The sequence below is a fragment of the Chlamydotis macqueenii genome, chromosome 1, assembly GCF_036417535.1.
Source record: "Chlamydotis macqueenii isolate bChlMac1 chromosome 1, bChlMac1.mat, whole genome shotgun sequence".
Classification (NCBI taxonomy): Eukaryota; Metazoa; Chordata; class Aves; order Otidiformes; family Otididae; genus Chlamydotis; species Chlamydotis macqueenii.
In genome coordinates, this window is record NC_141556.1 from 7,061,350 (window position 1) to 7,088,795 (window position 27,446).

At 43.0% G+C, this 27,446-nt stretch overlaps 1 protein-coding gene across 2 annotated transcripts; it reads left to right on the plus strand.

Annotated features, from left to right (window-relative positions):
- Positions 1 to 6,407: 6,407 nt before the first annotated feature.
- DHTKD1 (dehydrogenase E1 and transketolase domain containing 1) lies at positions 6,408 to 26,256 on the plus strand. Of its 2 annotated transcripts, XM_086745066.1 has the most exons (17): positions 6,408 to 6,579; positions 8,311 to 8,466; positions 9,230 to 9,441; positions 10,988 to 11,182; positions 11,501 to 11,770; positions 14,595 to 14,766; positions 16,600 to 16,798; positions 17,546 to 17,858; positions 18,912 to 18,996; positions 19,633 to 19,772; positions 20,167 to 20,317; positions 21,560 to 21,666; positions 22,716 to 22,880; positions 23,287 to 23,369; positions 24,471 to 24,640; positions 25,156 to 25,241; positions 25,717 to 26,256. In XM_086745066.1, the coding sequence occupies exons 1-17, from the start codon at positions 6,420 to 6,422 to the stop codon at positions 25,816 to 25,818; spliced, it is 2,766 nt and encodes a 921-aa protein (XP_086601192.1). In that variant the 5' UTR covers positions 6,408 to 6,419; the 3' UTR covers positions 25,819 to 26,256. The 2 variants fall into 2 exon arrangements, with proteins under 2 accessions (XP_086601192.1, XP_086601183.1); XM_086745057.1 differs by lacking the exons at positions 19,633 to 19,772; positions 20,167 to 20,317 and having other exon boundaries at positions 6,420 to 6,579.
- Positions 26,257 to 27,446: the final 1,190 nt, after the last annotated feature.

Sequence of the window (27,446 nt, forward strand, 5' to 3'; positions counted from 1 at the left end):
TAAAATAGTAGCAGTAACAGTGGCAAAATACCAAGTTATGATGTAATCCAGTGATGTAATGGATGTCGTCTGCTGTGTTCTGTAGTCTGAATCTGGTATCTCCACTGCGTCCTCTTGTCCGGACAGCTGAAGGCATTTTACAAGGGTAAATTTAGTTCCACAGAGCGCCCCAGTTTATCGGAAACGCTCGCGATCTGCGCGTCTGGGCGTGGCGGCGGCTGTTGGGCAACGCTAAAGCTGGAAAAAGCTGACACAATCCACAATTTCAGAGTGTGAATCTGGTATTTATTTTACATTTAGCCTCCAGGTTCTGACAGAAGCTTTTTCTTAGGTATGGGAAAGTGTTTACACCCCTCTGGACTTACAACGAGCACGCACAAATATTCGGCCGTGACAGCAGGCGCGGGCCTGGATGTGCGTAATGAGATTATTCAGCTGCTAAAGCCACCTTTTATTCAGAGGCAAGAGTCAGTCCAAATCTAAGACTCTGTTTACTGATGCAGAGTTTTAGGTGTACTCTGGCAACTGGTACAGGACTAGACAGGTTTGGTTTGTTGTTTGGTTGGTTTTTTTTTTTTTTTCTCCAGGAAAAAGCTCTCCTACCTGTTGTTTAACTTCATTGCTCATTTTGCAGACACATCTAAAAATCTCTTTCTGGAAAAGTTTGAAATGACAAAGTCATGCTTGTTATTAATGCAGATCATTCAAGCATCCCTGCTACAGAAAGATTTCTTTTACTTGCCAAAATATCTTGAGTTACCGGGTTGATTAAAATAATTCACTAGAGTGGAGAAGATCCATGTGCCAAACGAAGGAAAAAAAGGGGGTTAAACACGGAGGGTAACTCCCCGTTTATTTTCCAAAGGCACCAATCCTGTAGCCTGTCAGTGAGTGCCTCTGAATTTTCCTTTTTTTCTTTTTTTTAATCTGGTTTGAAGAGGCAGACTCAGCATTATATTAGGCTTAAGTATCAGTTTCAGTGGCATTACGTCAAGAAATCTTGGCTTATTTTCTTTTGAAGCATGCTATTGCTGCCTTTTCTAACATGAATGAAATGCGCTATCACGACAATTTTGAAAGGAAACAGAGGCTCCTTCTGTATTCATACCACATTTCCACACAGCTATGACTATATTGGAACTTTTGTAAAGACCATGCAAATAAATCTTCTTTTACCTTTGTCTGATAGCTCGGAAAGCTTTTCCTAATGAAGTACCTGTTTAATTTGTGTACATGTGATCAAGTTTTCCTACCAACTTACCAAAAAGAAAACCAGAGAGATCTCATTTCCTGAGTCTCAGATATAAAGCATGTATTTCAATTTTTTTTTTTAATTCCTGAAGCTCTTCTTCCTAACTTTTTCAATATGTTTCCTCAATTACTGGCACCGAACATGCACACGGTATTCAGAGAGGAATCGTAGTTGTGCCAAATGCTGGCCTAATGTAGAATCTGTAGGTGTACTCAGTATTTCCTTGTAGTCAAATCCAGAAAATGATCTTTTTTTTGCCAAGTGAGCCGATATTCACACAACTTTTTTCAGACCCATCTGGTTTATTCCCACGATTTTTTAATTTTTAGATTATTTATAGTCACTGTTTCCTGGAAAGGAGCTACATTTTAGTGCATGTACTTTTGCAAGGTGCACAAGCTTCTGTCTTGTCCTGTTCAAATGAATCACATTTGCTTCTGTCCAGTCCTTGACACTCGGATCCAAGAAAACCTCCCTTCACCACACTCCTCCACCTGACAAACTTTGTCAGGACTTACTTTGTAGGAAGCTTTTTCAGGTTGATATAACTAGTTGATAAAATCATAGAATCATAGAATCATAGAATGGTTAGGTTTGGAAGGGACCTTCAAAGGTCATCTAGTCCAACCCCCCTGCAAGGAGCAGGGACATCTCCAACCAGATCAGGTTGCTCAGAGCCTCATCCAGCCTGGCCTTGAACCTTTTCAGGGATGGGGCCTCCACCACCTTTCTGGGCAACCTGTTCCAGTGAATGGAACAGGAATGGCAAGGACTATAATCCTTTTAGAAATGCACCTAGCTGATGATGATTTTTTATTTAAAATATTGCAAGTTTAGATGTGCTAGGTAGTCAGACATATGCTATTTAGTATGTACAACCTTGATTTTGAAGCATTTATAGTATTCTTAGCCAGAACATCAGGTAGTACTGAGTCAGCCTCGCACTGGAGTCTTCTCTAGGACAGGCTCTCTGTGCCAGAAGAGTCAGGTCAGGAGAGTCGCCTCGCAGAGCCCAAGCATATGCCCTTAGAAGCGGTGTTTCTGCTGGCACAGGTACCGCTTTCTCACATTTAGAGATGAACCAATGTCAACAAAACCTTTTACTGACCTAGATATAGTTACAGCAAGGCTTTTGGTAGCCATGGTAATCGTGTTCCACGCAAGACAATTATAGAATCATAGAATGGTTAGGGTTGGAAGGGACCTTCAAAGGTCATCCAGTCCAACCCACCTGCAAGGAGCAGGGACATCCCCAACTAGATCAGGTTGCTCAGAGCCTCATCCAACCTGGCCTTGAATGTTTCCAGGGATGGGGCATCCACCACCTCTCTGGGCAACCTGTGCCAGTGTTTCACCATTCTCATTGTAAAAAATTTTTTCCTAATATCTAATCTAAATCTACCTCCCTCTATTTTGAAACCATTACCCCTCATCCTGTCACAACAGGCCCTGCTCAACAGTCTCTCCCCACCTTTCCTGCAGGCCGCCTTTAGGTACTGGAAGGAAGCTATAAGGTCTCCCCAGAGCCTTCTCCAGGCTGAACAGCCCCAGCTCTCTCAGCCTGTCCTCATAGGAGAGGTGCTCCAGCCCTCTTATCATCTCCGTGGCCTCCTCTGGATCCTCTCCAACTGGTCCATGTCCTTCTTACATTGGGGGCTCCAGAACTGGACACAGTACTCCAGGTGGGGTCTCACCAGGGCAGAGTAGAGCTGCTGGCAAAATTATAGTTGTGTGACTGAACCATCTCATTTTGTCCTCTTTAACTTTTGAAGATTTTTAATGTTCAAACCTATTCCTCCTATCAGTGTTAATTGGGAAATATTCAACTAACTCTCTATCTGCCGTAGAGCAAAATCACTTGGATATCTGCTGTGTGGCTGATATTTGCTTAAGAACTGTGGAAAAGTATTTCATCATCATGTGATCTACCTGCAACATTTGTCTTTTTCCCCAAGCGCAGAATAGAAATATTTAACTATATCAACCTTTTCTGCCTCTCTACTGTCAACTCCACAAAATCATTTAATGTTGCAACATTGTTTTCAAGGTTCCTTTGTTCCAATATACTTTGAAAAAAATCAATATTCAAAGCCACATTTCTGGTATGCTTTACTCTGTTGGCCACATGTCAACTGTCCTATAGCTGTATCCTCTTGCCTTCTTTGCAGCGTTAGAGGTCATTCCCTTTTATTTTTCTCCCAAACTGGCTGATATAAATCTGCGTAAAACCAACCACACAGGCCTCAAGGAACACAAGTGGCACCTCTCCAAGAACTGTGAATATCATTAAATCTCTGGCCAACTGTGGTGTCATAACTGATTCAGTTGCAAAATTCAGTTCCAACTGTTCCAAAAGCACATAACCACAGCTTGATTTGAAGGATAAAATACTCTCTGATTTCCTCATCATTAAGGCAATCTACAAAGTAGACTAATGGGCACAACCAAGCCTGTGGAAAGGTAACTTACAAGTAGCCCTCCTGCCTCCCAGATATGGATTCACACAAAGTTTACAGAACCACAGAATGGTTGAGGTTGGAAAGGACCTCTAGAGGTCATCTGGTCCAACCTCTCCTACTCAACCAGGGCTACCTGGAGTCAGTTGTCCAGACAGCTTTTGAGTATCTCCAAGGGTGAAGACTCCACAACCTCCCTGGGTAACCTGTGCCAGTGCCTGGTCACCCTCATAGTGTTTCCTGATGTTCAGAGGGAACCTCCAGTGTTTCAGTTTGTGCCCATTGCCTCTGGTCTTGCTACTGGGCACCGCTCAAAAGAGCCTGGCTCCGTCCTCTTCGTACCCTCCCTTCAGGTATTTACACACATTGATAAGATTCCCCTGAGTGTTCTCTTCTCCAGGCTGAACAGTCCCAGCTCTCTCAGCCTTTCCTCATATGTGAGGTGTTCCAGTCCCTTCGTGATCTTCATGGCCCTTCGTTGGATTCTCTCCAGTATGTCCATATCTGTCTTGAACTGAGGAGCCCAGAACTGGACAGGTGCGGCCTCACCAGTGCTGAGTAGAGGGGACCTGCTGGCAATATTTTATGTAATGCACTACAGGATACCATTTGCCTTCTTTGCCACAAGAGCACAGTGCTGGCTCCTGTTCCACTTGCTGTCTGCCAGGACCCCCAGGTTCTTTTCTGCCAAGCTGCTTTCCAGCTGGATGGTCCCCAGCAGGGACTGATGCATGGGGCTGTTCCTCCCCAGATGCAGGACTTTGCACCTGTCCTAGCACGTGGCTAGGATAGAGTTAACTTTCACCTGAGCTGGGAGGGGTACTGGAGCTGGTGGCACCTGTGGCTGGGGCACCTAGCTGGGATAGGTTACTAATTAGCCAACAGCTGAGATAAATTTACCCGAATTAGCCAAAGGGCTGTTCCATCCCATGTGGCATCATGTTCAGTATATAAGAGAGGAGGGTGCTGAAAGAAGCCTCCTGCTACTTGGGAGGAAACTGGGCATTGGGATTTGCTGTGAGCTCTTATACTGTAATTGTTTTCCATCTCTGTTTTATCTTCTTCTGTTATTATCTTAATTTTTTTCATCTCAACCCATAAGTTTTGTCTTCTTGTCTTTACCAATTCTCTGCCCCATCCCACTGGAGGTGGGGGGAGTGAGTGAGAGACTGTGTAGCTTGGTCCTGAGCAGGGCTAAACTACGACAGCACCTCTTGTTCTTGAACTCCATGAGGTTCCCATCAGTGCATTTCTCCAACTTGTTGAGGTCCCTCTGGATGGCAGCATGATCCTCTCATGTATCAGCCACTCCTCCCAGATTTGTTTCACAGAATCATAGAATGGTTTGAGTTGGGAGGGACCTGAAAAATCATCCAGTTCCAACTGCTCTGCCCTGGGCGGGAGGGACACCTTCCACTAGACCAGGTCACTCAAAGCCCCATCCAACCTGGCCTTGAACACTTCCAAGCATGGGGCATCCACAGCTTCTCTGGACAACCTGTTCCAGTGCCTCACTACCCACATAGTAAATAATTTCTTCTTTATATCTAGTCTAAATCTACCCTCTTCCAGTTTGAACCCATTACCCCTTGTCCTGTCACTACATGCCCTTGTCAAAAGTCCCTCTCCAGTTTTCTTGCAGGCCCCCTTTAGGTACTGGAAGGCCACTATCAGGTCTCCCCGGAGCCTCCTCTTCTCCAGGCTGAACAGCCCCAACTCTCTCAGCCTGTCCTCATAGGAGAGGTGCTCCAGCCCTCTGATCGTCTTCGTGACCCTCCTCTGGACCTGCTCCAACAGGTCCATGTCCTTCTGATGTTGGGGGCTCCAGAGCTGGATGCAGTACTGCAGGTGGGGTCTCACAAGAGCGGAGTAGAGGGGGAGAATCATCCCATCTGCAAACTTCCTGAGGGTACACTTTGTCCCATCATCCAGATCATTAATGAAGATGTTAAACAGGACTGGACCCACCACAGACCCCTGGGATACACCACAAGTTACCGGCCTGCAGCTCAACTCCATGCCAGTGATCACCATCCCCTGGACCCGGCCATTCAGACACTTTTCAACCCACCTCACTGTCTACTCATCCAGTCCACACATCACCAGCTTCTCTGTGAGCATCTTATGGGGAGACAGTGTCGAAGGCCATAGAAGTCCAGGTAGGCAATGTCCCCTGCTCTCCCCTCATCTGCCAGGCCGCTCACTTTGTTGAAGTTTATTGAGTTGGTCAAGCGTGGTGAAGCTGTGCTGACTACTCCTGATGCCTGTTCGTCCTTCATGTGTTTGGAAATGGTTTGCAGGCTCCTGAAGACTTTAGATGAAGCTTTTAGGTTTTGTGGAAACTTTGTTTCTGTATAACTCATGTCTCTTGTTGGTAGATTTTCCAGAGGTGATGAGGTTCCTGTGTCTTTTTGCAGTCTAACGACAATCTGGCGTACCGTACGCACAAGAGAAAGCTTCCATACGCTTTCCTAGAGGCTGTTAATCGGAAATTTAGGCAGCTTTTTAAGAGGAAATGCCAGGATACTGGAATACGCTTCTGGAGTGGCTGGGAGGATCAGAGGAGTAGCCTGGACATTCCCATTTAAAGCGTGGGCACACAGCCGAGCCCTACGGTCCCCCCCCCGCCACCGAGGCCGCCTGACCCCTCGGGGAACGGGGCGGGAAGCGGCGGCCCCACCCCGCGCGGGGCGGTGGCGGGGCCGGCGGCCATGGCGGCGTCGGGGGCGAGGGCCGTGCGCTGGGCTTTGTGGCGGGGCGGCCTGCGGCGCTGGTACCGCACGGAGCGGGGCGTCTACGGCTACAAACCGCAGCAGGCGGCGAGCGGGCGGTCGGGGGAGCCGCGCGGCGCCGGGGCGAGTGGCAAAGCAGGTCGGTCCTCCCCCCCCCCCCTCCCCCGCCCCCGCCATTCCTGCCCGGGGCTGCGCTGGGCTGAGGGGAAGAGAAGGCGGCGGGGCTGCCCCGGAGGTGGGGAGGGAGGCTGGGTCTCGGCTGCCCCTCGAGGAGCCGGCGGCCCCGCCAGCGCTGAGGGGAGAGCCCGCGGGCGTCGATCCGGAGCCGCCGCCGCCTCCCCTCGGGGCTGGCGGCGGGGTTCGGCTCGCCCTCGCTGCGCCCCGGAGGGCTGAGAGTGGGGCGGGCCTGCCCCCAAAGTCCTTTGCCTTGGCTCCTCGGGGAGCCTGCGGGTACCTTGCCTAGCTCCCCCGGGCTGCAGGGACGGTGAGGGGCTGAAGTACCTTGGTAATGTGCTCGCGTGGAGTTTTACTTCTCATAAAAACACCTGTGATTTTTTTTTTTTTTAAATATTATTGTGCTTGAACAATAGTTACGTACAGGTAACTCCAGTAGCAATAACTGTAATGCTTTTAGCTCAGGTTCATAACACAGAAAAAATAACTTCAAGCGGGAAACTCTCTGGGGTAGGAGTGTCATGCCTGCAGTAACGCCTCGGGAGACTCTGAGAGGAATGAAGCCCGTTGCACAGAAGCAGGAGTGAAGTAGCTTTGTTAGCTCCTGGACAGCTAGTTCCATCACTAAGTAGCCTCCTTGTTAAGCAAGGAAGGTGGTAATATGTTTTTACATTAATTTTAAAAATTGCTTTTAAATGGCTTTTTTTTTTTTGCTGAGAGTCTTGTGGGAGATGTTAGCATTATGTTCTTCTGTTGTAGACGCCGAGTGCTGGCAGCGGAAACATGAACGTCAGAGAAATAACTTAGTGAAATGCTCTCAGAAATTGCATTGGTTTGGAAAGTGAAAGACTTCAGACTTAAATACTGTCAGGGCTGTGCCTTTATCAGGGTCAAAAAAACCGCGTATGGTCAAAATGTATTATAAACCCATTCATAACATTAATTTGTAGCAGATTCTGCTTGAAATATGTTTTATTGGTTTGCCGTTTATTGATCTGGTCTCTGGCATGTGCTCAGTGACCATCATGTTGCGTGCATGACCTCTCAGCTGATCAGGTTCTACTTATGTTGATACTTTTTTGACCTTGATACAAAGTGCCTGCAACAGTGTGTTGCTGGTGTCTGTTGAAAAACATGCTCACATATTTGGATTTTTACTATGTCTGGCTCAGCATGCGCACGTGCTGTTGGCTAGTGTCTCCTGTAGACAAAGATTTTTATTTATTTATTTATTTAAGTCGTAGGACCTGAATTATTGTTAAGACCCTATCTTCCTGTCATTCTAGCAAGGAACAGGGAAGCAAAAGTGGTATAATTTGCGTTGGCTGAGGAGTAAGACTTTGCTCACTGGTACTGTGTGCCATTCTTGAGTTGGACGTACCTGTTATTGTAGAGACATTTGTAGGAAAATGAAATAGCTTTGCATATGCTTACAGGAGCCTTACAATGAGAGGGAGCCGTGGCAGAAATCTAGAGTCTATTTGCTTGAAAATTTGATGGTGAGAAGATTAGATTCAGCAATCTGAATATCAAAGCTGTTGTGGTGTGATATGGTGAAAACAACTGCTTAGAAAAATTATTTTTCCAGCCAGAACTTTGATGATTATCAATGGACAGAATACTCCTGTGCTGGTGCTGTAAATGGATCAAATGTGAGCATGTGTGTGATACCGTTCTGCTTTCTTCTTGGTTTTAGTTGACCATGCTCTTGCTCGCTTAATAACTGCATACGCTGAACATGGCCACAAGGCAGCCAAAATAAACCCTCTATTTGCTGGCCAAGCTGTTATGAATGTGGTACCCGAAATCCAAGAGTTGGCAGAAGTTCTTAAAGGGCCTCTCGTTACTACAGGTGAGTCTGCAGCCTTATCACAGCAAATCATCTTCACGAGTGATTTATTAAGAGGCCGTGTCTGCTGTGGAAGAGCCAAATACTGAGTGGTGGTTCAATCAGTAATGAACTGTTGGATGGAAGATTGTTAACTTCAGCCTACTTACATGTTTGTTGCAGAAATCATCGTGTGATGAGTGGCTACTTCCTAGAATCTCTGGAAACCATAAGTTTTTACTTGTTCTTGCAGCTACTTAGGTTATACATTAATTTCTCGTGTTGCTGTAACATTCTATGATTTAGCATAATACTTAACGCTGCAGTGAAGCTGCCAGAGCACTGGGGCAGAAGTCAAGACTTAGCTTTTCTCAGATCTCTTGGGCTCTCGCTGCGGCCTTGAACAAAGACGGGTCTCTTTCTGTGCTTTATTTTCTCCATCTGCAAAACAGGTGCTTGTTGACCTATGATACAGCTGGGATTGGAGCTCATCTCTCTGAGCTACAAGATACTGAGTCACAAAATCAGTGGCTTTGTTTCATTTATGGTAAACTCTTTCAGAAAGGCAGTTTGAGCACCCTACAAAATAAGCATGCAACCTTCATATTAATACCACTGAAGTGTGCTTTTAAAATAATTTCCTGAGGTTTGTTTTTAAATGGAGGAAAGGTTGTCAAGACATTAATTTGGACACTTAAAATGTTAGTGTAATTGCAAGACAACAGTTTAAGTCTTAGTGCTTTCCCCTTCTCCCCCAAAATGGCTAATAATATTTATTTCCCTCCAGGGCTTCTAAACATGGGAAAAGAAGAGGCTTCTCTAGAAGATGTGTTGGCTTACCTTGACCATATATACTGTGGGCATATTTCCATAGAAACAAGCCAGCTTCCAACTCTGGAGGAGAGAGAGTGGTTTGCTAAAAGGTTTGAAGAGCTAAAACAAGAAGCCTTTACACCTGAAGAGAAGAAGCACTTGTGCAAACTGTTGCTGGAGTCCCAGGTACCTTGTTCACTACTATTGCACTGTAACAGTCATGGAGTGCGTCATGAACCCTTCACTGCTCCAGACATTGTTCACACAGAAAAGGAAAAATTGCTATCCGGAAAGGCTTTGACAGTGTGCAAGAGGAAGTACAAGGTCTTGCCTGAAAAAAGTGCTGTAGTTAGTCTTAAAAAGTGAGATTCCCTTAAACTAATGATCTGACAGTTTATATTAAATGTTACTGATGGGAATGAAAGGTTGGGCAGAGCTCTATGAAATTTTGTGCTCTGGTATAGCTGTTCTGTGTTTTCCTTTCACCCGCATGCTGATCTGTTTTACTAGCTTTAAAGTATGCTGTCTCTCAAGGTTTTGGGAGAGCAAAACAGAGCTGGACTGAGGTATTAGCCATATAGCACTGGTAAATTTGCTGCTTTTCAGCAAAGGAACCTTTGTGCAATGCATTCTGTAAGGAAGTGAAAGATGTATGTACTTGCAAAGTGTATAGAGAGAACTTATTCCAATACTTCTATACTGTGAAAAAAAATCTTTTTTTCCCCTTTTCTTCCCGTGTTATCTAGAAGGATGGAAAGGTAGAAGAGCAGGATCTGTGAAGGTGTTGCTGTTCCCAGTTTTCCAAGTGGAAGGAGTGTTAAATGTAATATCTACCAATGACTAAACAGAAGTATATGGCACACTTTGTATTTTTCTTGCCTCTTTGGCAGTTAGAAGAATTTGACAGTGACACAGGAGGTTGAACTCTGAGCCCCAATGTGTCCAATTTTGATTTCGGTATGACCAGAACTGTACCTAGAGTGTAGAACTTAACCCTGGCGGGAAAAACTGTTTTGATGTGTGACTAATTTTGTATATGTTATTCCTTAGAACTTAATGTTGCTTAACTAGAAGGTGCTCAGCAGTTGGCTCGCATCTCTGGCTGTGGCTCAGTTTTCCCTTCTCAGTTACAGACCATTTATTTTCAGTCTTCAGTTTCAAAACACTACAGACACTTCCAGTGCTTCCAAAACTTTGACTTATGAGAGCTGTCTAGGAGTAGGTGAATGGAGTAAAGTGAGAGGAAAATGAAGTAAATATAGACTCATTCATTTTGCTTCTCTCAAGCATTCTTCTACCTATATACTAAGGACTACGATTAATAGTAATCAAAGTTAAATGCCGTGCTTGTCTAGCACTTTCCATCTCAGGATAGTTAATGTTTATACTGTAGAAGAACACCATTCCTTAATTTCCACTCAAAAGGGGTAAACTATCAAGGAATTTGTAAATTGCTCTGGTGTTATATTTCTTCATACATCTCCTTCCATGTTAGAGACACTTTGGTCCTCAGTCCAACGTTTTTCTGCCTAAGAGGAGATAAGAGCTGATTTCTTGTGCTCATCATTGCTTCTGGTCTTAGATTGCATGGGTGGAGAATGAGATGGGATTTTCCAGCGGTATTCTTAGGTTGTATGCCTTAAAGGCACTGACATAAATTATGTTTCAATTTTTTAAACGGAAGACTGCTACTTAAAATAGCCTAATACTGAAGTTCTCCTGTTTTTAATAGGAGTTTGATCACTTCTTAGCCACAAAGTTTGCCACAGTGAAGCGATATGGTGGTGAAGGAGCGGAGAGTATGATGGGTTTCTTCCACGAGCTGTTCAAGATGTGTGCGTACAGCGGTGTGACAGATATCATTCTTGGAATGCCTCATCGTGGAAGACTTAATCTTCTCACAGGTTTACTTCAGCTTCCACCTGAGGTAAGAGACTTACAGTCTCATTGACAGTTGTTCTGTGCCTAATTTATTTGCAATGAAATAAAAACCTACAAGTTTGTTGTGTTGCGAATGCCGAAGCAGTAAAGTTACCTGTGTGAGAGCGTATTCCCCTTCTGTCAGCACCTCAAACAGATCTTTGCAGGAGGCTGTTAAAAAGAATTACAATGAAGTTCTCTTTATCTGTTACCTGAAGCATGCTTGCAATTTCAGGAGTAGGAGAGCATACGGTTCTGTAAATGTTTTTCTTTCAGTGTGTTAGCGAATCATGAAGGGGATTTAATCAAATTTATTTCCATGCAGCTCATGTTCCGTAAGATGCGTGGTTTGAGCGAGTTTCCAGAGAATTCAGCAGCCATTGGGGATGTTCTCTCCCACCTGACATCTTCTGTAGATCTCGACTTTGGTTCACACAGGCCTGTGCGAGTCACTTTGCTACCTAACCCCTCACACTTGGAAGCAATCAATCCAGTGGCCGTGGGCAAGACACGGGGAAGGCAACAGACTCTATGCGATGGAGATTACTCCCCAGAGAGCTCCGCACAGCCTGGAGACAAAGTTATTTGCCTGCAGGTATTTTGCTCACAATTTATATCTGATCTTTGTAAGACTTCCTGGACTAGCATGTGAATAGAAGTGGTGTAAATAGAAATACCAAAAAACCCTGAATAAATGTAGACTATCAAGAAATAGGATCCTCTTTATGGAGAAAGAGGAGGGCAAGAAAGATTTCCAGGTGATATATGTGGTGATACTGGCATTTAAACAATTCCACTTCTAAGGTTTCTGAAGAAGTGATTCTGATAACTTCTTTTATTTTAGTAATACTCTGCATTGAGAGGCATGTGTGCCTTTCCTCACAGGCCGCTTTTGCAATTAAACCACCACGGTTATCCTTCTTTTAAATTACATGGGTTTGGAGAAGAGCTATCAACAAGGTTGCAAAATAACAGAAGGATTTAGAATTTTGTCATTTTATCATGGTACTGTTTAAGAAAGTCTGCTGGCATTGGTTTTTACTCCTTGAACTGTCTAAATAGTTCCTTGATAAGTTTTCTTGCATTGTATTCAGCTTGGAAACACAAGTGTGTCAATCTCTTAACATTTTTTGAAGCTGAGAGTAAGAATGAGTTAGGACAGAACTGTTCTCCTGTGAAGTATAATAAATGTGGAGGAAGTTACAGGTAGAAGTGATAACGTGTTTTGGTTAAATAAATGTTTTGCTTCCTGCTGGAAAGATGTGGATACTGAGAAAATATTTTGTATTCTCCTTTCTGCATTGAGAAAACTAGAGGCAAGTTAGGGTTTTATTGCTCTTATTTTTTTAATTAAAAAAAAAAAAAGTTTTGTGGCATGCAAGAGCAGGAAGAAAAAGTTTGCTGCCTAGTGCGTCTCCTCCTCATCTTTCAGTGCAGTTATGTCAGTTAGTTTGATAAGGTATTATTGCTTCTTAGAGTTTGTCTCATAACGTTAGACCTTCATCATGTAGTAATGAAACTACTATGACTCTTTAAACAAAGATTCTTCAGGATAAATGGACCCTTCCTGTGCGCAAAAAAAACCCAAACAAACAAACAAAAACCCCAAACAAACAAACAAAAAAACCCCAAAACCCAAACAAACAAAAAAAAAACACCAAAAAAAAAAAAAACAAACCCCAAGACTTTTTGGTTTTTGAAGGGTAAGCGGTAGTAGACGTGGTTGCATAGTAGAGAAGAACATTTGACTCTGAGCTAGCACCTCCGTGTTAGTAAACTGACTCAAAATATTCTCAAAAGAAAGAAAATGTTTAATGTAATGTGAACATCAGTACTTGTGATTGTGTCTTTAAGAGGTCTAAGAGTTAGATTTAAAAAAAAAAGGCATATTTTTACAGTTGTGACTGTTAACTGCTCTCATACAATCAAGAAGGAGATGAAAGCAGACGCTTCCTCTTTCAGAATCTTGATTTGGAAGTTTCTTCTTGGGTTTTCTGTTTTCATAGTGCTTTCTCTCGAGAAATGTAAGTGTAGAAACTGAGTAAACTGAGTTGAGGTTTACTCTGGCATTTGTTCTGTTCTTCTACTAGCCTGAGTGCCAGAGCTTGAGAGTAAAAAGAGTAAAGATCAGCTGAAGTGCCAGTGTCAGTGGTGAGCCTAGTTGAACAAGGTGTGAAGATCTCTTCTGGAACTTCATTGTGCTCGGAATAGATGAAGACTATAAAACTCTTCCTTGGATAAGTACCATGGAGACTTCTGCAATGTTTAATTGTCCATCTCTACTGAAGAGTGGCATATCTTTCACCTTCCCGCGTACCTTAACTCCACTTCCTGGACATCAAGCAACTTCTGGTGTCCATGATTTGAACTGAAATCTGTGAATGAGGTCTCCCTGAAATAAATTTCACATTTGACATTTTACTGTCAGGGTCACTGTTTGATGAATTAAACTTGGTGGTGACCTTCCTTTTACGTTCTTTGCTAGTGCTGCCCAGAAAAAAAAAAAAAACATGCTAGCTTTCCAGCTTTCTGCTAGAATGAGGAAAATCCTACCTGCCCCACAGGAATTGAATCCTCTGGGGTTGAGAGGCATGTGAAGAGTCTTCTGTAGTTGAATTGTCACGCTGTCTATAGGCTTTAATGCTTTGGGATGTACTGAAGGCCATAAAGTTCTTTCAGATGTTCTAGGGTCTTCACTCAAATGGTGTGACTGAGATGCATAGCCTTCTTAGGCAGCAAGAGAAACTGGAAAGGAAAAGTGAAAACTCAGTACTTCAGGAACAAGTGTAGCATGGTAAGGGGTAGAGTGGGGATACTGTGTTATCTCTCTTTTGCAGTAGTTAACTTTGGTTTTCTGTGATGCCTTTTAAAAAAGTCTCTGTATTAGAATTGTATAAAACCCAGTGCTGCCATTTAATTTCTCTTATTTACTTTTATATGCCATTCAGTTATTTTTCCACTTTTTTTTCCCCTATCGTATCTGTTTTTGTCTCTATTTGATAAGGTGGCAGTAGGCGTAAATCCCAGTTCACCAGCGTTTTACTTTCAGCAAAGAGTGTAGCAATGCTGTGGTGACTGGCTTCCTTTTGTTCAGGGGTCGATAACTCGCTGCCGACTGCTGCAGCTTTGCTGTAGCCATGGTACTTGCAGTCACCTGTGCGCTGGTGGGTCAATTTTAAGATATTGTAGGGATTACATCAGTCACTCATGTAGAGACGTTGGCTGCTCTGACCTTGTGTTTGTGATAAGGCTCAAATAATGAAAGTAGTAGTCTGAAAAGGGTTAAGAAATGGGTCCGGTTGCAACTATATCTGTTCTACCTACTCAGTTTAAAAGGATCTTGCTTAATGAGTTATAGTTTTGATTTTGCTGTTCCTTCAGTGTTTTCTAATGAGACTTTTCCATCTTCCCTAATGTAGGTTCATGGTGATGCTGCTTTCTCTGGGCAAGGGATTGTTCCTGAAACACTGACCCTCTCTAATCTACCACATTTCAGAGTTGGTGGGAGCATCCATTTGATTGTTAATAACCAGCTGGGCTATACCACTCCTCCAGAGCGAGGAAGATCCTCTCTGTACTGTAGTGATATTGGTATGTGTCTTAAAGGGGGCTTATAAGAAAGATGAGGAGAAACTGTTTAGCAGGGACTGTTGTGATAGGATGAGGGGTAATGGTTTTAAAATAGAAGGGAGCAGATTCAGACTGGATATAAGGAAAAAATGTTTTACAACGAGGGTGGTGGAACACTGGCACAGGTTGTCCAGAGAGGTGGTGGATGCCCCATCCCTGGAAACATTCAAGGCCACGTTGGACGGGGCTTTGAGCAACCTGATCTGGTTGGAGATGTCCCTGCTTCTTGCAGGGGGGTTGGGCTAGATGACCTTTAAAGGTCCCTTTTCAACTCAAACTATTCCATGATTCTATGTATAGTTGAATCAGAAGGAAGATTGCCTATTGTGTCAAAAACTCCAGTGTGAATTTATGCTGTGCTGTGGGCTTTTTATAGCAAGTGCCTGTCAGCTCTAGGGAGTTAGATTAATGTATCTCCATTTTCATGATAGAGTAGAAATTAAAATTATTATTGATTATTACCACCTCCTACTAGCAAAAATTCAGATGCTAAAAATATGCTCTCTCCCATCTGCTTTAAGTCAGAGACTAAATGTCAAGGGAAAAACTTGTCGCATTTTTACATGATGTTATAAAATATTTGCAAGATTACAGTGAAGTCTAGAACTAAGTTTCTGCCATGTCATTTGCAACTTTTAAAAATGTATTGTAGTGGAGCGTATAATAGATATATTTTAAATATATCGTGTTAAATTTAATAAAAATAATTCCATTGTGTTTTCTGAGCAAGGTTTTTAAGTCAGATACTTCTTTTTTGTTTGTTGTCAAGTGGACTTGATGAGTCTTGTGCTATTTCTAAGCTTAAACTGGAAGTCTTTTGTTTTAGACTGGTCTTTCTTAGTGATAAACAGATGTATCATAATCAACAAGATCAGAGACACAGTACTTAGTTCCCTTGTGTATGTCTCCTAGAATTACAAATATACTAATATATGTTTTTAAGTCTTAACATTAAGTGTTTTTGTCTTCAGTTTCATCAAACTGAACAGGTAGATCCACTAAATCTGATAAGGAGATAACATGTTATTACTACTTTTTCACTGGACTGGTTTTGTGTTCGTGATTTTTTTTTTTTTTTCTTTCCTTCAATCTCCTGCATCCTTAGTTTTCCTTTCTTCTTATCTGGTCATTGAGGAAGGATGGTGTTACCCATTTGAGCTTGAGGATTTTGCTAGGGAGGGAAACTTGGCATGGGTCGGGAATGGCTGAAGCATCTTAATTTCCCAGAATTTGGCCAGATAAAGTACAAGAGGAGGACTTTGTTGCTGGGAAGATTTGCAGCCAAATTGTCATACAGCAGAAAGTGTTAAGACATTTGAATTTTGCAGTGTTCTCTTTAATGAAGAGACCTTTCTGCTTTGGAGGGCTATTGGATAGAATGACACCTAGCCAAGGGAGAGGATTGTTTCTGGCCTGTATGAACTCATAGTAGTGATAGCTTAGGATAAGAAGGAACCAAAACTCAGTTTTTGAAAGAGAAGTGACCAAATAGTTCTCTCCTGTTCCCTGGAGACTTCTATCCAGATTTAAGAAGTTGTTTGGGAATTTAATGCTGGTAAAAAAGTTGTGCTCAAACTGTAATGAATAAAACAGGTTGGACTAATTGCACTTTCTCTCAGGGGGGACTCCTACTTCTTAGCCCAGCTCTTATCACAAACCCCATCTTTTGTAGGTTTGTTTTTGTTAAATGCACTTCACCTGAGTTGTCTGTAGTTTTCATCAGAGTAGGTGTGTGCCCATGTTCTTTGGAAGGCGTTGAGTGTGTTTACTGTTATATTTTGAATCCCTGGGCAGGTAAAATTATTGGATGTGCCGTGATCCATGTGAATGGGGATGATCCTGAAGAAGTTGTCCGTGCCACACGCCTGGCTGTCAAGTACCAGCGCCAGTTCCGCAAGGATGTAATAGTAGACTTGCTGTGCTACAGGCAGTGGGGCCACAATGAACTTGATGAGCCGTTCTTCACCAACCCCAGTATGTACAAAATCATCAGGTAAGGGTAACGCACCTGATGGGGGGAGTCTGATAATGATGCGTTACTGAAGGTAACTGCTGGTGTTGGTCCTTGAAGATGCTGCTTGATGCCTCTTGGAGAGCAATCTTGCGCATAGCCCTTAGATTTCAAATTCATGATGGCTAGTAATCAGAAGGCAAGGTTGTCTTCTGTGCGGCAGAGGGAAACACAGATAATGTGGCAGAACGGGCAGGAAGCCAATGCGACGTTTGTCTCTTGTTTGCTTGATCCTGCTGGTTCCAATGGGGACTCATCTTTAGGAGCATTTAAATGTATTCAGATTCCATCCTTATCCTCAAAGGAAGACAGACATAAAAATTTACTGGCCAATGAATTCTGGTATTCAAGGTGAAGCATCTACAGAACGGATGGCTTGATTCCCAGTTAATACTGAAATCCTACTGTCAATTTGTCTGAAGAAAATACATGTGATAGCACAGAGTTAGTCTAACTGGGAGGTTTTTTGACTTGCTTTTACCTGTAACTGCCAACTATAGGCACTTTAAAAAAAAAAAAAAAAAGACTGCAAAGCACATATCCAAGATAATTGTTATCTTTCTGGAAATGCTAGGAAAGCAAACTTGGTGCAAATGAGTATAGTGCACCAGGGCATCATTTATTTTAGTTGTCCATGGTACTTGACAGTAGTAAGGTGCTATTTCTGTGTTCTGCAGTGACACTGTTTTCAGGCTTAATGTCTATGGGGTTTGATTCCCTCTCTGACAGATCCCGTAAGAGTATCCCAGACACATATGCAGAACACCTAATAGCTGCTGGGCTCATGACTGAGGTTGAAGTGTCTGAGATAAAGACGACATACTATTCAAAACTGAATGATCATCTTGCCAACATGACTTTGTATAGTCCACCTCCTACCAACCTGCAGGCTCATTGGAAAGGCTTCGTCGAGCCTTCTGCTAAAATCACCACTTGGGACACAGGTATGCCTGTACCACTTCTGCAGTTTATTGGAGTCAAGTCTGTAGAGGTTCCTGAAGAACTCCAGATGCACAGCCATCTTCTGAAGACCTACGTGCAGGTCAGTAGGGCGTGATGATGCTTCTAGTCCCGTTGCTCAAAGATGTGACCTGTTACAGGAAAACCTCTAGACACAGCAAGGCTGGCAGTTAGAAAATAGCATAGTATTCTCTAGGAGAGACAGCTTGCTGTCTTTTTTGGAGGCTAAGATTATGCCATTTTTCCTGTAGTTTTGGAGAAAGACACATCCTCTCCTCCAGATCTGACCATATACTTAATTTTGTTACTTCAACAATATTTTGTTGCAATGAAGACAAAAGCTTACAGAAAATACAGTTTATTATTCTTGAAAATAATAGAAACTATTATGATAAATTACTATCATTTATATTCTTTATGATTATGACGTGTACTTTGTGAGAGAATGAATCAGGAACTTGGTAATAGTGTTCACAGTCTCTAAAGCCAGTAGTGAGTGTTTGCTTTGTATATATAAACATAAGCAAGCACATGGCCAAGTTCGGCAGTCGGTTTTTGATAGCTCTTAAGTTTGTGTGCAATAATTGGATTGGTTTGGGTTTGTGAACATTTCCCTTTGAGTGATGACTGACCATGTGCAGGTGTCTGGTTGGCAGACACAGAGAGGCCATGAGCTGAATATTTCAGAAGACTGATGTTCTTGTCTTCCCAGCCCGAGGCAAGAACATCACAGCTGGGTCTGATCATTTGTCTGCAGTTCTGCAGGCCAGAACAGGGGACAACTCTGGAGACTGAAATACTTACACCTGGTGTCTTTCATCACTGCTAACCAGACAAATCAAAAGTCTGTCAAGAGCACGCTCTCTGCTGTGCTGAGATTTTAATATTTTCAGACTAAGATCTAATTTGTCAATCCACAGTTTGTTGACTGATAAGTGAACACGTGGGTCATCCGTGGTTCTGTGGTCTGCAGGGCAACCTTCTTTGGTGCGTGCTGAAATAAGGCTGTGTGTATTCCAAACCAACCTGAGCTGGCTGCAGGAATATAGCATTTCTCTCCATAGTGTTTTATTTTCCAGTTATAGATGGAAAAAGGCAAAAAACAGTAACTTTTCCTTGTTGTTTGCTTGTTTAGTCAAGAGTTCAAAAAATGGAGGAAGGAAAAAAGCTGGACTGGGCAACAGCTGAAACCTTAGCTTTTGGTTCCCTGTTGAGCCAAGGTAAGAGGCAACTAGACAATAAAATATTTTTGCTTTGATGGCAATGAAGTATAACTTCAGGCTTCTTAGGTGTTTGTAAGTCCAAAGATTGATATGAGGTATAAATTTGACAGTTAGCATTTGCATGTTACTGAGAGAAGGTAAACACTGTATGTCACTAATATTTGTAGATTGAGTACTAAATGTTTTCAAAAAGTTATTGCTCCCACTCACTGCCCAAAAAACTTGGTGCACACGAGCAATGCAGCTGACATCGGTGGGGCCTCCCATACACTTACCTGTTAGTGCGTGTTTTGTGCTGCAATTTCTTTTCCCTGCTTTCTGGCCTGAGTTCATATCTCTGTTTACCTGTGGTACAGAACGCACATATTTTACAGTTTGCTTCGGCAAATTGGACCACTTACCATAAAATAGTTCTTGGCCGCAGAGAGGAGAAAAGAGAAATGTCTGAGCATCAGCGTGCTTGCGAGTTGGAGCTGCTGCTGATTAAAAATTCCAGCTCAGATTTGGTGTTGCTGATGAGGGGGAAATTCAAGAAGAGACTTCCTAAGTAATATTTTAGGAGTGGGGAGTTTTCCTGCATGTTTTCTTCTTACATGACTTACTAATCCAGTGTTTTGTTTATTGCTTGGCAAGGATTTAATATCAGACTAAGCGGACAAGATGTTGGCAGAGGAACCTTTAGCCAACGACATGCAATGTTGGTTTGCCAAGAGACGGATGATACCTACATTCCTCTGAATCATATGTCCCCAGACCAGAAAGGTTTCCTAGAGGTAGGCTCTGTGGTCCACAAGACGACCTTCTTCAAGTTGTGCTGAAACAGAATGCATATTTTAAAGCTGCTGAGACATATTTAGGTAGCCTGTATATTCCGGCAAACCCCAGATACAGAGACATAAAAACTGTCAGGGCATCTCCTTTCTTTGTAGTTACCCTTTTTACAAATTAAACAAGGAGTTTTGCTTTTCTTTGAGAGATCAACTATTATTCTTGTCCCGTCATTGTCTTCATTAAAAAAAAAAAAAAAAAAAAAAGAGTTGACCATTAGTTGCCTTTAAGAGTGCATGTCCTCAGTGTGCCTAGCACTGATGTGCCTGGTTCCAAAGGTTCTTAGCCCTGGGTTGTCTTCGTCCTCACCCACCCCTCCAAACAATTTCCTTTTGTTAGGTGAGTAACAGTCCCTTGTCTGAAGAAGCTGTGCTTGGTTTTGAATATGGGATGAGTATTGAGAGCCCTAAGTTACTGCCAATTTGGGAAGCTCAATTTGGAGACTTCTTTAATGGAGCCCAGATAATATTTGACACTTTCATCTCTGGAGGTGAGTGCACAAGGAGATAATAGATTTTAAATTTAATCATTTATAGTAAGTACATTTTTAGAAAATCCTTCCATCTTTAAAATAAAAGGGCAATGCGTTGAGAAAATAATTCTGTTTTCTCAATAAATCTTGTGAGCTTGCCTGTGTGGTCCTGACTTTCTCTGAAGACAATCCATCTAAAATGAAAGACACTCCATCCTTGGCAGAAGACTGTCATTCTGAAAGGACAGTTGATTATATTAACAGCATTTCTTCCCCTACCGCTCCCCATATGTTTATTTTACTGTAAGTATATATATGTGATAGCTTTTTAGGCTGTACCTTTCCTTCTCAAGGCAGCTGAAAAATTCCTGAAGCAATACAGAAGGAAAACAGTGATTATTTAAAACAAGCAAACAAACAAAAACCTCACACCACCAAACAACCAACCTCTCAGTTTGACTCTAGCATGTTTTCTGAGTGCTCAGATACTGAAAAAAAAAAAAGACCTCTTTGAGTTGGTACGTTCTGAGAAAATGCTAAGATGTATTTCTAGAGTGGGGTTCCTTGTATGTAACCATCCTGAGTTTTGGTATCTAGCCTCACTTAGGCTTCTGCCGTCCTTCCATAATAATAGATGGAAATTCTCAGAGGCCCTCTTATCCCACCCAACCTCAACATCTATTTGAGGCTGGAGTGAAATGCCTTCTGTGTTTAATTGTAATCCCTTAAATAGCACGGGAAGTTTGATGGAGCCCAGGGGAATTAGCCTGTGGCTAGCACTGCTGTGTTAGCTAGGACTGGTTCACAGGGTGCTGCCTGGGTCACACCTGCAGAGAACCAAATGAGAAGGTATGCAGAAAATATGCGATGAATTATGGTTAGGGGTTTGCTTACTGGAGAGCTACCTTTGAGGACCCCTGTTAGTGAGGAGGACAATTCCATTAAGAGGATTCTTGCATACTATGGTGACGGCTTAGGCAAAGTTTTAAAATCTTCACCGCATCACATGCTCCACATAAACGCTTCGGTCTTCTGGAAGCCCAAAGTTACGTGATAATTTCAGAAACTTCAGATGATTTTATGTGTGCTGTTGTGAATCTCGTGGCAAAATGCCAGCAGCATGTTCCAGACTTGTATTTAATGATGTAGAAATCAGCTGTTCTTTTTTTCCCCGAGTAGTTTGTGCAAAGTAATATGTGTTTTGCAGCTTTGTGTTCTGTGGAAATCATTCTTTCCTTCCTCCTCACTGTGTGTTTCTAGGTGAGGCCAAATGGCTTCTGCAGAGTGGGATAGTGATTCTTCTACCCCATGGCTACGATGGTGCAGGGCCTGAGCACTCATCCTGCCGGATGGAACGGTTCTTACAGGTACCCCGCCACACCTCTCAGATTCACGTATCCCTCATCGCAGCACTGGCAGCCAGTGCTCTGGGAGTCCTGTCACAAAATGCCACATTCCTGGTGTACCTGCTAGTGACATCAGAAGCTGGAGACTTAGCAGGAGTACACCCCCATGATGAGATGGGAATGGGCTGGTCTGAGAGTGGAGGCACTGTGATAAGAAAAGTGTAGATCTAGAAGTTATGAGGAAGTAGTTTCGGTTTAAACGCTGCCACAACAGCTCTGGTGCAAGACTCAGACTGAACCTTGTAATAAATGCTTGCTGTTCCTCTTGCATCTCTGTCACTGCCTGAGTGGGTGCGTGGTAACATTTGCGTAGTGCTTCCTGTGACCTCTGCAAACAGCCTTAGTGGGACATGGTCCAGTACTGCCTGCTGTCTTCTTTCTGATTGCTGCTCCTCAGCAATGTCACTGTACCACAGAGCGAGTCCGGTAGCAAGACAGAATTGCTGAGTTGCAAATAGCAGACCTCTGATGAGCGCTTCTTACAGAAAACATTTCTGAGGGTTGGCATCAGAAACAGGCAGCCACCTTCTTGAGCAAACCACTCACAGATCTGTCCAGGCACAGATCATACAAACAGAATGCTGGACACTGTTAAATATCAGTTAGTAAACCTGTGGTGCATTTTAAAAAAAAAACAAAAACCCACAAACCGCTGTTGTGACTGTAGTAAGTAAATGAAAGCCTTTTCATCTGAGTAATGGCTTGAGGGGGATCGCAGCTTGCTTAGAGGGATGCTGCCACTCTGATGGAGAAATCATGACTTCTCCACTGGCAGACGAACTGTCATGCGCTGGTTACACTGTGCTAGAAGGAGGCAGTTCAGATACAATATTACTAGTTAAATGTTAAAGCCATTTCTTCTCTGAAGTTGTTTTTCCCTGGCAATCAATTGTCTGAATTGGGATATTTATTCTTCTGTCAGCATGCCTTATGTGCCTGGATTCTCTCTTCTATATTTGGTGCACTGCTTGCTTCTTGACAAAGTGTTGCTATGTTCCCCTTATATATAGATGTGTGACAGCTCAGAAGAGGGAGTCGATGGGGACCAAGTCAACATGTCGGTTGTGCATCCCACCACCCCAGCACAGTATTTCCATTTACTCCGTCGGCAAATGGTCCGAAACTTCAGGAAACCTCTCATTGTTGCTTCTCCCAAAATGTTACTCAGGCTCCCTGTAAGCTGAAAACTTTATTTTCTTTATTCTTTTTTTTTTTTTTTTTTTTCTCCTCTTCTACTGTGTTCCCTTCCCCTTTGTATTTGTTATTCCTCTCTGTTCTCAGATCCCTGCTTTGGGGTCAAATTGATGGGGTTTTGCCTGTTTGGGGCTGGATAGATTGAGGATTAAAGCTGGGTGGAGGTGAGCTAGAAGTAGGGTTGATTCTAGGTCTGGCGGTGTTCTTGAGAATCTTATCATCCCACCTTTCATCAGTGGGAGTGGGAACGGGAACACGAGGGAGAGGGAAGACTATCTTTTTATACAAAAACCCTGTAGCAAAACCCTGTCTTGGTATTTTCTCCCCACCTCTGGCCTGAGGGAAAAGTCAGCAGGATTTGGTAACTTCAAACTCTCCTCCATGTAGGCTGCTGTATCAAGTTTTGAAGAAATGGCCCCAAGGACAACATTCAAGCCTGTCATTGGTGACTCCTCCGTAGATCCTAAAAGGTAGCTCTACTCTTTTAGAGGAGAGGCTCAGAAAGGAAGTCCTGTCCCTTTCTCCTACCTAACAGCTCAAGTTTGAGGTGATACGAAAGAGGTTTCGGGGGGAAAATGCTGTTTCATGGTGGGTGACTTAGCTTTACTCTCTCTCTCTTTTTTTTTTTTCTTCTTCTTCTTACTTGGTGATGGTTACCGTACCTGTCTGTGTAATGGTAAAGCGTTCAGGCTTTCAGCCCTTGCCCCCACAGGGAGGATGTGATCATGGTTACTAATCTGATGGGCGCTATTCTGTGCCATGCCTGTCAGCTGACAGTCACTGGGAGCAGCTGTTTGTTCTGGTGTTGTAAGAACTGAGCTGATGAAGTGAAGTTAGGGCAATAATAAATTGTGTGTGTGTGTATCTCCCTCCCTTCAGACATTATAGACAATCTTGTTCACAGTGGAAAATTCTCGCCTTCATTTTTTTTTTTTTTTTTCCCCTCCTAAGATTCTTACATGGTCCCTGTCCCAGTCGTACCTGAGTCTGACAGCATCTCTGATATTTGCACGCTCACCCACAATCAAAAGGCTGGCAGTATCTCAGCATCTTATTTTTTTAAGTGGGATGGTGAGGGACAAAGGGTGAGGTTTCTCTCCATGCCTTTATCCAGTAAGGTTAGGCAGCCAAGAGCGCTCTGATTGCCGGAGGGTATTGCGTATCTCCAGCAGGCAGTTCCTCTTTGGTATGGGAGAGAATTGTCGCTGGTACTTCTCTTCCTTTCTGGTTTATTCTCTACGGAGAGCGCATAGATGACTAGCTTCGACTACATGTTTAATTTTTAGATAGTTAAAGCTAAGAGAGATGAATCCCATTGTAAGGTAACTTTCCCAGGATTACTGAGGAAACAGGGCTCTGGTGTACTGTGCCCAAAGGTTAGTTTCCCAATTGTTGGAGGGGAGCGGGAGGGAAGGGAAGGCAAAGAAGTGAAAAGATGGTGTAGGGTAGTGATTTAGCTTCATAAAGTTGTCTTTAAAGTTTGGCTGGTTGTTTTTGTTGAAAGTGTGAAACTGTTCTGCATAGAGTTTCTGTAAAACACTAAACTTGGAAACATTCTTTTTTTTCTTCAGTGTTACCCAAGTGGTGTTCTGTTCTGGTAAGCATTACTATGCTTTGGTGAAGCAAAGAGAGACATTAGGGGAGAAACAGCACAACACAGCTATTCTGAGACTTGAGGAACTGTGTCCTTTCCCTCTAGAAGCTCTACAGCAAGAGTTGAGCAAATACAGCCGTGCGAAAGGTCAGCCACATTTTTACCTTTGTGTTTCTAGACTCTTTGAAGTACTGTACTAAATCTGTTGCCTGCCTTTTAGGATTAAGTGTTGTAGTGGCTTTCTCCTCTTTGCTCTTCCCCTTGTACATCTAGTGTTTCTGGAGTGGGATAATACAGATGTTTACCACTTGTGCTAAAATAACTTCTCTCCGCTATTGTTAGCTTCCGTAAAGCACTACTAAAAATCGGAGTGAACCATTTGGGGTATTTTTTTGCGTTGGTCTTTGCAGTCCAGTCCTTTAAGTAGCTTTTGAAAACAACAGTTCAAAAAGCAAATATACCCACTGTATGTCCTGATGGTGGACATACTTTTGGTTTGACTTCAGCAAGCTGTGACCTGTGAGGGAATTCAATCTGGCAAGCCCTCATTTCCAAGATGGTGCCAAGACAAAAAAGGCAGAGGTGCTACAAAAGAAAAAACTTTTTCTTGAACTGCTGAAAAAAAAATGTGCATTTGTAATGTACCCTTATCCTTCCTTTAGTTTTTATCTGGAGTCAGGAGGAACCGCAGAACATGGGTCCATGGTCCTTTGTGTCACCACGGTTTGAAAAGCAGCTGGGGGTTAAGGTAAGATGTTCCCATGGTGTTTTGGTCTTTAAAATGAAGTTTGAAGTTCTCCTTGAATGCAAAATTCTGTGGTGCTTACATAAAAAAAGCTAATCCTGACACCTAAACAAAATGTCTGTTCTAATTTAAGCTACTTATGCTTTTTATAGCACCATTTAGTGGTGATGAAAAGGACTGGAGCTTTCTTTTACCAGGTGTATAGTCTAAGTAGATAGGATGATGAAAGATCTTGGGTAGGAAACAACATGCTTGAAGTGAGTAGGAGGAGAATCCAAAGCTGCTGTTTACTCTGGTAGATCATCATAAAGTTCTTGGGGCCATGGTCTTTGGGAAATGGAGGATAACTTCCTGCATTAGTTCCAGCTGGGACTGCCCGGTATCTGACAGTAGATACACTACCATGGCATCAGAAGACCTTAAGATGTGATCCTATGCCTGTGCTTCATTAATCATTTCCTCCTGACTCAAATTTCAGCTCCGTCTTGTGAGTAGACCTCCTTTACCAGCCCCAGCAGTTGGCATTGGAACCCTACACCACCAGCAGCAGGAAGACATTCTTACCAACACATTTATCTAAGTTTTTAACAGACGGTCTGCCCCTGCTGTCAGTCATGTTTGGTGCCTCCTCCTATGAAGAAGAACAAAAGCCAGACCCTTATGACTCTTAGTTCTCCAAAATGGAAAAAGAAAGAACGGAACAAGTTCTGTAATGATGAAGCAATTTTTTTCATGTAGGAGAATGCCTAAAGATGAGAGGTGATGCCTGTTACTCTAGCTACTTCTTGTTCTCTTGTAATATTTTCTACAGAACATCTTTTTAAAGTTTAATAAAAAAAATCCAGTCCAAGGGGCAGATCGGTGAGGTGGCTAAAAACCACCTTGTATCACATTGCTTATCTGCACTTGACAATTCCCTGGAATGGTGTGTGTGTGCGGAAACAGTTTCTGTTTCCACGGAAGTGTTAGTGTTTGGTTGAATAAATGCTTCCCGGTGCCTGGGAATGAGCCATTTCTATAGCAGCGTGCTGTGGATTTTCTCATTTCTGTTCCTACGGGCCAGGAATTAAATCTGTTGCAGCTGTTGGTGCTCTTCTCAACACGAGTTGTTAAAGCAGGATTCCTGAGGGGGAAGCCTTGCAGGATGGCTCCTGAAGGCTTGAGGCACCACTGTTTCTCTTGCCTGGAGAAGCAGTGCTTTCGCATCAAGCTTGCAGGGTGCAAGGCGTGCTGCAGGGATTGTGCCATGTTTTAGAAACATATTTTGTAGAGGCCAAACCAGTTTCTAGAGGCTAGCCTGAAGAGTGACACTACCGCCTAGCTGGGAAATTCTTCTCAGTGTCCTTCTGGGTTGTTTTTGTGGGGTTTTTTTTGTTTGTTTGGGTTTTTTTTTGTTTTTAACCCCAAGACTGTGCTGTTAAATTGGTTCATTGGTTTGGTCTTCTGTGTTGACAAGGAACATGTAACTTCTCACTAGAAGAGACACAGGGAAGTGCATTTAAGAAACCATCTCTTTTGCAGTCCCAGGCTGCTGTGGTCTTTCACCAGTTCTCGTGACCGTGGCCTGTTTTCAAGGGCTCACTTCTGCTCAGTTACTTCCTTCAGGGATCCTTAGTTTCCACACAAAATCTTGCTCATGCTGGGAGAAAACTGAAGTTGTGACCAAGTAAGAGCAATAGAAAAGAGTCCTAAACTGTGGCAAGCAAAGCAGATAAGTGCACTAAAGCAGGCCACAAAGAGTTTGAGGGACAACTTGCTGAAAGGTCTGATTGTGATGGCTCTTTGAACTACACGAGAAGCTGGAGAATTAGGAGGTCCAAGTGGCTTACTTTTTTTTTTTTAGTAAGTCTGCTGTAACAAAAACCCCAAACACCATGGCTTTTTTTGGTTTTGATTTTTTCATTGCAGGAAGTCCTCATCTGGAGGCCTGATGGGAGGTTCCTGAGCAAAAAACTCTTCTTCGCAGTGTAGGTATTGCAGACTTTGTCTAGAAAAGATGTGTTAATGAAACAAGTTATAGAATAAATAAATGAAAGGAAGAGCAGCAAATAACAGAACAGGAGGGTAGTCAGCGAGGTTTTCTGAGGGAGCTCAAACAGATACAGGTATTCAAGCCATTTGAAGAAGTTCCCAAAATGCAACTTGCTCCATCAACAAGACAAGGTGAGCAAGAGAGGACAGTGACTAAAAGGAGTTCAGCTTTAGCCC

Bases quoted from the DNA above. Each gene is read 5' to 3' on its own strand.
- DHTKD1 (XM_086745066.1), top strand. From the start codon at position 6,420: ATGGCGGCGTCGGGGGCGAGGGCCGTGCGCTGGGCTTTGTGGCGGGGC. The intron at 16,799-17,545 runs GTAAGGGTAACG...CCTCTCTGACAG, and splicing joins AGTATGTACAAAATCATCAG to ATCCCGTAAGAGTATCCCAG. The intron at 21,667-22,715 runs GTACCCCGCCAC...CCTTATATATAG, and splicing joins GGATGGAACGGTTCTTACAG to ATGTGTGACAGCTCAGAAGA.